The 11530-nt window shown below is 35.6% G+C and overlaps 2 protein-coding genes across 2 annotated transcripts; both read right to left on the reverse strand.

The window, feature by feature from the left end:
* Window positions 1-1091: 1091 nt before the first annotated feature.
* Window positions 1092-6259, reverse strand: LOC130085595 (parvalbumin beta 3-like). Its single transcript, XM_056251445.1, has 5 exons — window positions 6152-6259; window positions 5518-5598; window positions 3469-3601; window positions 3270-3379; window positions 1092-1384 (listed from the first exon to the last, which is right to left on the reverse strand). Exons 2-5 carry the CDS (start codon window positions 5576-5578, stop codon window positions 1359-1361), a joined length of 330 nt encoding a protein of 109 aa, XP_056107420.1. The 5' UTR covers window positions 5579-5598; window positions 6152-6259; the 3' UTR covers window positions 1092-1358.
* Window positions 6260-7753: 1494 nt separating this feature from the next.
* Window positions 7754-10074, reverse strand: pvalb5 (parvalbumin 5). Its single transcript, XM_056251457.1, has 4 exons — window positions 10004-10074; window positions 8511-8643; window positions 8313-8422; window positions 7754-7826 (listed from the first exon to the last, which is right to left on the reverse strand). The coding sequence occupies exons 1-4, from the start codon at window positions 10062-10064 to the stop codon at window positions 7804-7806; spliced, it is 327 nt and encodes a 108-aa protein (XP_056107432.1). The 5' UTR covers window positions 10065-10074; the 3' UTR covers window positions 7754-7803.
* Between the last annotated feature and the right edge of the window lie 1456 nt (window positions 10075-11530).

An 11530-nucleotide genomic window follows, 5' to 3' on the forward strand; every position in this document is an offset into this window, starting at 1 on the left:
TTTGAGGAACCCCGATCTAAACTTCTAATACGTCAACGATTTGATCACCATTGTGGTTAGGAGAACATTATTACACGAGCATTACCAGTTGCTCTGATGAAATCGTGCCCGTTGGGGGGCGTTTAATGGGATTTGGACGACTGAGCTTGGCTGAGTGTTCGATGAGCTATTCTGAGCATTCGGGACGCTGCCATGGACTCTAATTGGGCATGCGAAAACTATCCTCTGCAAATCCCTTCCAGTGCATCTCAGCAAATCTCCGGGCCTTCCCTCGCCCAGCCTTGTGCCAAGAGCATCCTGCAGGACATCCATGGCTATTGGTGCGTTCAAGTCCTCCTGGGAAGTTCGTATGTACGAGTTGGGAAGTCGTGTTTAGCCACCCAGACATCAACATAGTGTCGGCCCAGATCCGGGCCACGTCTGGTACATGTGGATTCCACGCGTGCCAGATGTGGGCCGGATCAGATGCTATTGGAAATTTCCAAATTCCCACTTCTGAAGTGATTACTTGTCGCATTCAATTGCTTTGTTGTCGTAAATAACACGAATCATGGAGGACACCGGGTTTATTCATGCCGATTATTTGGGAAAATCTGATGATATTTGGCATCCCATTCATTGACAACCATAAACATTCACTACGCTATCAAAAATGATCCCAGAGCTTCCCAGTGGTAAATATATCTTGAGTTCATGTCAAATTTTTAACAATGAAACTCGTATTTGCGATAATTCCAATAGCATGTGAAGGCAGCATTAGCTTATTTGGTTGTAAATAAGAAAAGCATGACAATGTTACTGCTATAATACCTATAAATATTGTTGTATTCTGCCATGTTTCTCACTGACACATCCCCAATTTGTATACATCGGGTCTTCCCACAAGAAAGTCCCGAGCTTCCCACTTGTATTTACGACTTTGTGGTGGCGTTCATACGAGTTCAACTCGCGAATACGATCTTTCCGGCTATGACTTGAACGCACCATATGAGTGGATTATCATGAAGAGATTGTCCCGGGAGGACATCTGACAACACAACGGGAACGTCGATTAGCGGCGAATGCGTAAAAAAGCTCGCTTCAAAGACATGTTACACCAAAACTATGTTTATTCCTTGTTTTTCACTCTTCCCCAGAAGTGCATTCAAGATTGTACATTTGCACAGGCCAATGGGCTTGAAATAAAACATCCAACTTACGCATACAAATACCCTTATCCAGACACGTACTCGAAACTGAGTAAACTGTCCAAAGTCAGTCATAAATAAGATCATATAAAAAAGTTTCAGCTGAGAAAGTTGTGAGCTGTCGTGAGTTCTGGTTCCTTGAATATGGAAGGGTCTTGGTCAGACGACAATTTAAGCCTTTACAAGAGCAGCAAACTCTGTGAGATGAGACAAAGATGAGACAGAGATCAGACTACCATTAGTCAATTCTGCAAGTATGAATTATTCTCATTTCCAAATATCATCAAGGGTCGGCTATAGTGTTGATAAACGGCACTGCCACTCGTCATCCTAAACTATAGCTGGAACTGACACTTACATTATTAGGCCTTTTTGTGTGGTTGTGATATTCTTTTTTTTGACAACTTGTTAGCTATAGGCAAAACAATCTTACTGGCTAACATTAATAATTAATAATTCATTAATTTGTTTCAATATACCTCTTAAACGTCATATATTTATTTATAATTTGCATATGAATATAAATATATATTCATATATATCTTGTTGAAATTGCAAGAACAGATTGTGATAGTTTCGGTAGCATCCATGAGAACGGGTTGAAAATGTTATTGCGAAATTGTCTTTGTAAAGAAAAATGTAACATTTTATAAAAAATTGTATATGTGCAGAAAATGTATAATCATGATGAATATATTTTTTTTATTTGCATATGAAGTAAATATATTATATATGTAATATTTTTTATATCTACAATTAGAAATTTACATATTTAAAAATGTTGACTTGATAGCATCAGTAAAAATGGGTTTAAAATGTTATTTTCTTAAATTTATGTGTGGAAAACGTATAATGATTAATATTATTTTTTATTAAATCTACAATTAGGAATTTACATTTTTACTTTTTAACTTGATATCATCCTTGTTTGGAAATGTTATTGCGACTTTTTTTAATGAAAAATGTAAATGTATATGCGTGGAAGATGTATAGAAAAAAATAACAGTTGCATTTGAATAATTATATTTAAGTTAATATTAAAATATATACAATTAGTCATTTACTTTTCAATTTTTTTTATCTTTTTTCAAAATGACTATTTATTGTTATATCTGAACAAATAATTCATTCATTTGTTTCAGTATACCTCTTAAACGTCATTTATTTATAATTTGGATATGAATATAATATATATCTAAGTACATATTAAATATATATGTAAAATATTTTTACAATTAGATTGAATTTTTTTTTAATTGTTTTTTATTCATGTTGAGGCCATGCAGTATAAATGTGAAATCTGAACTATTGGCCTGACCGCTGCAATCTCACAGCAATTCATAACTATTTTACGTTTTGCTTAAAGGGATAGTTCACCCAAAAACTCAAAACTCTGTCATTATTTACTCCCCCTCAAGCGGGGACCCATTGACTCCCATAGTATTTGTTTTTCCTACTATGGAAATCAACTCTCTGGTTACCGACATTCTTATAATATCTTCCTTTGTGTTCAACAGAAGAGAGAAACTCACACAGGTTTGGAACAACATGACAGGAATTTCATTTTTGGGTGAACTACCCCTTTAATTGGTGGCTAATTATGTAGCATCTGTTTAAACGCAGTGACGGTTAAGTTTAGGGGCGGAGTTAGATGAAATAAGTTACTTTTTAAAAATAGTACCATTCAAACCGTACGTACGAATTCATTCGAGATCGCCACCTTGTAAAATAATGAGATCAGATTGGCCCGACCCAGTGTTGCCAATTTAGCGACTTTTTACACCCCTTAAGCGACTTTTTTTCGAAAAAGCGAACAGCTTCATTGGATATTCGCTATATATCGCATTAAAATACAGTATGAGAGGGGACGGATGTAAAGTGCCGACAGTTGGAGCGTTACGTCACCTAGCGACATTTACTGACTTTTCGAGCAGGCTTTAGCTGCTTTCCAGTGAAAATAGCTGGCAAACCAAGCTTTCTCCGCTACACCGAACTTTAATGTAAAGCACACAGGGGTTTAAGCTTCCTATCTCGACGTGAGTTCAACTCTTCTATATCTATAATTGACATTTTTTCATTTACCGTCGACTCCAAGCATGCCGTCACCGTCTTTGTCACCAGCAGCAAGGAAGGTCTTGGTCTCTTTGTCGGTCAGCGCCCTGGCGCCAGCCTTGAAGTTCTGCAGGAACAGCCTGAGGAAAGAGCACAGGCCTGCTGTGAAGCCCACAACTGACTTGCGTTGGACATTTGTTTCATGTAAACGATGTGTTAAGAGTCTCACTTCAGCTCCTCCTCCTCAATGAAGCCACTGTTGTCCTGGTCAATGATGAAGAAAGCCTTCTTGACATCGTCGGCGGACTTGGCTGACAGGCCGACCTTGGCGAAGAAGGACTTGTAGTCGAAGGAGTCGGCAGCTGCGGGGAGAGATGATTCATTTGATCAAACTGTTGTTATGGTAATTTTACGGTAACCCAGCTAAGTCTCAGAAGAACAAACATTGCTGCGAGGTTCTCTCGAATTTAGGAACAATCGTTATAGACTACTAGTGACGTTCTTCCAGGGTTGCCTGGTCTTTAACCCGAATGAACGTTCTTCTATTGATGTTTCCGGATACTGGTTACTTTAGCATTAGCACCAAAATGTTTTTAATGGAAACTTCTTCTGACATTTTTCAAATGGTACTACTTGTTTCAGAAGCTTCAGAGAACATTCAAAAGTAACGTTTGAAGAGTGATAACATTTTCCACTTAACTTTTGCAAAAAAAAAAAAGTCTGCACATCCTAAACATTCAGAAATAGCGTTTTCATATGTAAATGGGAACGTTTGCAAAACAGTCTTAGAACATAATTTTGTTAGCTGGGAAGGAAGCCACTATATATTACTTTTAAAGTAAAAAAAAAAAAATGCATGTGCTTTTTTACTGTTTTTCACATCTTAGAATGGCATCAAAAATACAGAAACGCTTTGTAGAAAAAAGTACAAAAAAAGTTCCATAAATAAATTCCATAGTATTTCTGTGTATATATACTGGCCACTTGTTGACTGTTTGTTCCCCCCTCAATATCCTGTCCAATTCATTTATGAAAAATGAATTATATTTATGAAAAATTTAATATATTCATTAATATTTTAGTTATGAAAAATAAATTCAACTTCTACAAAAAAACAACAACATTTTAAGCATTTAAGCAGAAGTCTTTAGATCATGTTTATAAATAACCCAAATATTTATTTATTTATCATGAGTCTGTATTTATTCATGTATGTCATTATTAAATCTTCAGATTAAATCTGGCCACTTGTTAACCCCCCCCCCCCCCCCCCCCCCCCCCCATTTTTAATAAATAATATAATATATTTGCTATAAATGGCTTTCTTTGGTGTTCTATCTGATATATATCTTATATTTTTACTAATTTGTTTCATTATACCTCTTCCACATCATTTGTTTGTTTTGGATTCCATAGGTCTATAATTATTCATGTATATCAAATCTTCAGATTAAATTTGGCCACTTTTCCCCCACCCAATTCTGTATTATATTTATTAAAATTTAGATATTTATTCATATTTTTGTTTTGAAAAAGAAATTCAACTCCTACTCAACGAATTTAGACATTTAGGCAGAAGTCTTTAGATCATGTTTCTAATATAATATAATATAATTAGTGTAGTATAATTGCTATAAATGACTTTCTTTTGTGTTTGTATCTGATATATGTATATATATATATCTTAAAATATATTAATTTCATTATGCCTCTTCAACATCATTTGTTTGTTTTGGATTTCATGTGATCCAAAAAAATTATTATATTAAATTTGGCCACTTGTTGAGTATATTTCTTAAAAAAAATCAATATGTATTAATATTTTTGTTTTGAAAAAGAAATTCAACTTCTACAAAACAAATTTTGTATTTGGATCATGTTTCTAAATAGCCCAAATAATATAATATAATTGTTATAAATCACTTTTAGTGTTATATCTGATAATATATATATTTTTTTCATTCTACCTCTTTGTTTGATTTGGATTTCATCATGTGTCTACATATAGGCTACTCGCATATATCAAATCTTCAGATTAAATTTCACTAATTGATAACAGCTAATCTCTTTAAAATCATCATCAGCAAGCGCTTCACAGATCACTAGTCCGTGTGCAACGGCAGGAAATATAATCCAGCCAGAAAACTGTTTGGCTCATCCCTTTTTATATCTGAATGCACACGAGCTACTGATGTCCACTCACGCCAGTCTGTCATCTAGTGTTTTCCCAGATGTGGGATCCCCTGTCCCAGTCTGAGAGTGCCACGTGATGTCTTACCCTGGCAGGCGGCGATGGCAGCATCCACATCAGCTGCGGCGAGCATACTGGCAACGGCCATTTCTCTGCTTCTGAGTAAAGCTGCAAAACAGTAAACTGAGTGAGAACAATTCACAAATGAGTTCAATAGCTTATGCAATGCATTAGAGAAAGAAACTCAATTCTGCATTCCCCCATCGGTGCCACACATGCAACTGCCCTGCTCTCCCTCTTTCACAACTGACAGTATATTCTGTAATAAATATTTTAGCAATTTAGTTATTTCAACTTATTTTTTTGTGTAGAGATAACTAGATTGTCCAGACAACAAGAAATTTTAAGTTTTCTTGTCCTCAACTTATCGAAATAAGTTAGTTAAACTAAAAACAACCCATGCAAAAAGATAACACAAAATAATGAGTTAAGTTTTTTTACAGTGTATTCACAACCCCCCTATGTCCTCTAGTTATCCTCAGAGTTCAAGCAATCGACATGTACTCTCCAATGTCTTATCGCCCGCATCCATCGCGGGACGTGTGACCCGGAGCACACATGATGCTCTCTCCGTTACCAGTACAGCATATTCCCATCATCATCAGTTCAGTGGCTGTCCCCTGCTGAGGAGCATGGATGTGTCAGATCCACTTGCACTCACCTTGCGCTCGTCTAAGGCGAGTGAAAAAGCGAAGGAGTTAGTCGAGGTGTGAGCGGCTCTGCCCCGGCTCCCGGCTTATATACCCCTCAGCCTCACCATTTACAGGAATTCGGGGCTCAGTAACGGATAGCTCTAGGTTTGGAATAGTGTCGAAAAAATGTGTCCAGTAGTCAAGTCGGACTATTTTTAGTTTCACAAACGGCGTTCAGAACCGCGTGTGGGACCCTATAGATCATGAGGCCCTCCCTCGGGTTGAGCTGCCGTCCCTTTCCCTGCCTGATCATCCCGATTTAAGATTTTGGGGAGACTCCCATCTGTTGATTGCTTTCATTCGTCCCCGATTGTTTGATTGAGGGGGATCGTGTTTCTCTTCCAGGTAGAAGCATGAGTTCATGTCACATGGAGATATATGATTGGTTTCAGTGTTCATGTTGAATTCTTCTTACACATGCATGAACCAGACTGTGCAATCTGAAACCTTCCTTACAATGTTAAACGCAGATCGAGTCATTGCTCATCTTTAAATTCATTTTTATTTATCATATCTTATCATGTTTTTATTTGATCTTATATCTCATCATATTTTATTATTTTATTTTTAATCTTATACTATATTTTATCATATCTTATATCTTATCTTGTTGTATTTTATTGTTTAATTTTTAATTATGTCTAATGTCTTATATTTTTTATTTTAATAAAAAATAATTTGATCATATCATATATATATATTTTTTTAATTTCAATTATATCTTATTTATTTTTATTTTTTTATATTATATTCTTATGTCTTATTTTATTGTATTTATATCTTATATTTTATCTGATCTTATCTTGTTTTATTTTTTATCTTATGTCATCATTATTTTATCTTATATATTGTCTTATCATATATTTTTTAAATTTGGTCTTAGGCTATATCTTATCTTATCGTATTTTATTATTTAATTGTATTTTTTATTTAATATTTCATCTTATCGCATTTTATTTTATCTTATTTTAAGAAGAACTTTATTCTTTTTAATATTTGTATTATTTATTATTTTTATCTTATATTTTAAATTATTTTATTTTTGTCTTATTTTTTCAATATTAGCCTACTTCTTATTATATATTTTTATTTTATTTTATATCTTTTCTTATTTTATTTGATCTAATCTTATATCTTATCATATTTAAATTTTTTTTGTCTTAAATCTTATTTTTTATTTTATCTTAATGCATTTTTATTTGATTTTTTATTTTATATTATATCGTATCTTATCATATATATATATATATATATATATATATATTATTTTACTGCTGTTATAGTGATATTTGTATTGTTGTTATGCCATCTGTTTCATAAACTTGAGAGGTATAAAAAGATCACATGAAGCAAAGCATTCCCGTACTTGGAGACTTCACTTTATTGAGCAGTTTCATCATTTCCTACGATCACTATAGTTACAGAAGCAAGTTTTTATTCAATTTTATTCCCAAACATGATTTGCACATTTTCTACAAAGACTTACTAAGCATATTTTAATTAGCAACTCATAAGCAACTTAATTAGCAACTTATAAAACACAAGAACGAACCACAGATAACACATGCAATGAGAGAATCTGGAAATGAAGTTCAAGTCGGTCCAGACAATCCCCCCGTTTTCAATTCAGCAGGCCGCAGAACTCTGAGGGGGGAAAGAGAGAGAGAAAAATAAGTGAACGGTCCAATCAGTTAAATCACTGGATACTGTCCCAGACAGCAACATAATCTGGTACGTGTTGAATCCACATGTGCCAGATGTGGCCCGGATCTGGCCCGGACACTATGTTGCTGCTGGGTGTCACATTATATTAAGTAGCCTAAATGAAGTCAATTAATATCAAAGTGTGGATGTTTCTCACATGCAAATCTAATCCTTCCTTCCCAGACAGAGTCAAACACCCTGCCGGAAAGACATTGCCTTGGGAGAAAGAGAATTCCCAGTCTTTCAGGATAATCAGTACATGTGTGTGTGTGTGTGTTAATGGGAGCAGAACTGGTCTGATTCTCATGTGTAGAGCTGATTAATTCCCCAGGCTAGCCGAGGAGCCAGACAGTGAAAGAGGAGCCCTGGTTTCTATAGGAGTACGGCTCCCCATGGGCCAGTTCAACCGCTGATTTGGCTTTATACCTTCCATCCCGATTTTGCCGTCTCCATCGCTGTCCCCAGCCGATAGGAGGGTGTTGGTCTCCGCCTCCGTGAGCTCTCTGGCCCCCGAGGAGAAGTTCTGGAGGAAGCGTCTGGAGACCCAAGCAAAGAACAGGGCTTCATGTTGTGCCGTCATACAATGTGCCTCACAATACAAACAAGGTTTAAAGAACGCTTTACTTCAGCTCCTCTTTTTCGATGAATCCACTCTTGTCCTGGTCCAGGGCCTTGAACACCTTCTCCCCATCGGAGGAGGCTTTACCCATCAGGCCCACTTGTTCAAAGAACGTCTTGTAGTGGAACGTTCCTGGGGCTGAAAGACAAAAATATGACAAACAAAATGGAATATTAAATATTAAGGCCTAAATTTCATGTAAACTTATAAACTTCCAAGTGGATTACACAGTTTGATCATAAACTTAGTGAGATAATTGTCAGTCATATATGAAATAATCAGGTTTAGCTATATATTTATCATCCATAAATTTGTTTTAATCTCATATATTTTAACTAATTGATTCTTGCTTGTTCCACAGCCATGATAAACCTGCAAATGTTAGTGCTGTTTCTGCATTAACCCATAAAATTAATTTTGTTGGTATAAATTAATGTGTTTAGGTTGATTCAGTGATGTTGTTTAAAGCCCTGCTCACACAAATAATGATACCTATAACTATAACTATATTAAAGCGTCCACACCAAAGTACAACATTGTTCTGTTTATGCTCGCGCTCTATAAAGCAGGATGGATTCTGATTGGCTGTCAATGATTTTATCGTTCATCAGCTGAAAAAAAAAAAATCGTTCGGAAAGTGATTCCAATGAAATCGTTACTCTGTGCCGTTTTCGCTATAGTGTGGACTGGACTCTAATTATTCTTTTATATTTAGAACGATTTTTAGAACTATATCTTTATCGTTATTGATACTTGTGAATTATATAATTCTGTTTATTCTAAACGCTCGCTGCAGTTTTGTTGCCTGCCTCTTTAAATGCTCGAGCTCGTCATAGCAGGATGGATTCTGATTGGCTGTCGTTAACATTATGCCGGTGGTGTGGACTCTACTATTCTCTATTCTCTACTTACTCTAATAGCCTAGTCCTTAAAACTATAGGCTAGTTAATTTAGATGTAACCATTTTAGGTTACAACAGTTGCATTAACTGCCAATACAGTTGTATTATAATTTATAAGTTATAATACATTTTTTAGTTTAAATGTTAATTTATAAGTTTTTTTTTTAAATATGCAAATGTGATAAAAAACAAATTAGTTAGGCTATATTAGCCTATATATTGCATTGGTTTGGACAACATGCTTTTGTGTGCCATTTTTATGAATATACAGTAAGCGTGATTGTGATCTGAGATGTGTATGGCTGGTGTGAGTGTGTATGGTCTTGGATACTCGGCACAAACACACTGGTATCCTGATGGCAACTGCTCCCCAGTCTCCGGCTGCCTGGATACCTGGATCTACCCATTCCCAATACACCCGTGTGTGTGTGTGTGTGTGTGTGGCATGGTATACATTATGGGGACACAATGCCCCCACAAAGATGGCAATATCCGAAATCCTTGTCCTTGTGGGGACACATTTTTTATATTATGTCCATGGAAAGTGCCTATAAAACTTGAAAACACAATGTGTGTGTGTGTGTGTGTGTGTCTCACCTTGACAAGCCTGGATAGCTGCAGTAATGTTGTCTTGTTTCAGGAGTCCTGCAAGTGCCATGATTCTTCCCCAAAAAGCTCTACAAATGCACATTACAATTAAAGAACCAGTGAAATACTGAATCAAGCATGATGAAATCTGCATGTGTTCGCTAAACGTGCATCATCATACGGTGGAATTTTTAGAAACTTTTCTGTCAAATTTGAATGTATACATGAACAACACTCACATAAATCTCTGAAATGATCTTGGAAAATGTGAGGATGCTATAAATCTCCGAACTGACCTTGGGAAAATGCAAGGATGCAATGCAATGAGAAATGTACCAACTGGCATCAACAAGTTCAATGTGGCGGTAAAATGAATGGGAAGAAGCAGGCATTACTAACCTTTGGACCGGGCGTAGAGGTGATGATGAATCCTCAGCTGTATCCTTTGGAACAATGAAGAGAGTCTCTCCTGCAGTTCTGGGACCTAAAGTGCACAGAGAGCGAGACACTCGTGCCCTTAAACCCACGGAGGCCTTCCTCACCACAGAACACCTCCCTCCTCATTAGCTGGTCCAAGCACATCGTTTCTGATCGCTATTGGCTTGAAATGCGTTTTTTTTGTTGTTGTTGCACATGCTCGTGAAGGACTCGGAGGTCATTGGCTCTGGTTTACTACTGAGACCTGGGACATGGTTTGCCTTTGTTCTAGTTTGTGAAGGATGCTTAGTTGTGAAACCAAATTACACACCACATATAGAAATAAAACAGAGAATCAGCGTAGAAAGGTTAATGATGATGAGCTGAGGTGGACTTCCTACTTGGAAAATAAATATTCAAATTGATTTCAAATACTAATATTTGTTTCTGTGAGGCATTTTTACACATGTAACACTACATGATAAAAGTATTTTCCAATCCCTTTAACTTTTAACATCATTTTCTGTCATTTCTACTCAACGATTTAACCTGATGACAGTGAAATATAGGATATAAAGAACTTTTCACTTTGATTGCACTTAAGCCTTTGCAGCAATTGAAAGTTGAAGCTTATTTCATATTTCATAGCTTTAACAATACTTAATGGCAAACTTTTGTTATAATTCAGAGGTTTTTCCTTTGTGTGTCTTCAAGTGTTTAATTATTTCAAGTTAAGCACCCCAGAAAAGTCACTGTAAACCCTAACACTCAAAATAATTAATTGTAATAATTAACTTAAATTAAACAAATTAGTTCAATCAAATTAACTTTTATGAGTATTGTTATTTTTTTTGTTTTATTAACTTGATTCTTTTAATTTAGACTAACATAAATTTAACTGAAACTGGGCTGGGATTTCTATTTCCCAGTATACTTTGCAATGACACAAGGGAGAGTAGCCTACAGTAAATGCTAAAATTAGGTTTTATATAATGTTCTGCTTACTTAAACTTTGAATTTGTTAACTTAAAAAATTTGAAGTAACTGATTGCCTCATTCTTTTGAGTTTTGCCAACTTATTCGGGTTTACAGTGATAACTTTTAAAGGCCACTCTTTTG

This window comes from Rhinichthys klamathensis, unplaced genomic scaffold, assembly GCF_029890125.1.
Source record: "Rhinichthys klamathensis goyatoka isolate OS25496 unplaced genomic scaffold, OSU_Roscu_1.1 h1tg000004l_1, whole genome shotgun sequence".
NCBI lineage: Eukaryota > Metazoa > Chordata > Actinopteri > Cypriniformes > Leuciscidae > Rhinichthys > Rhinichthys klamathensis.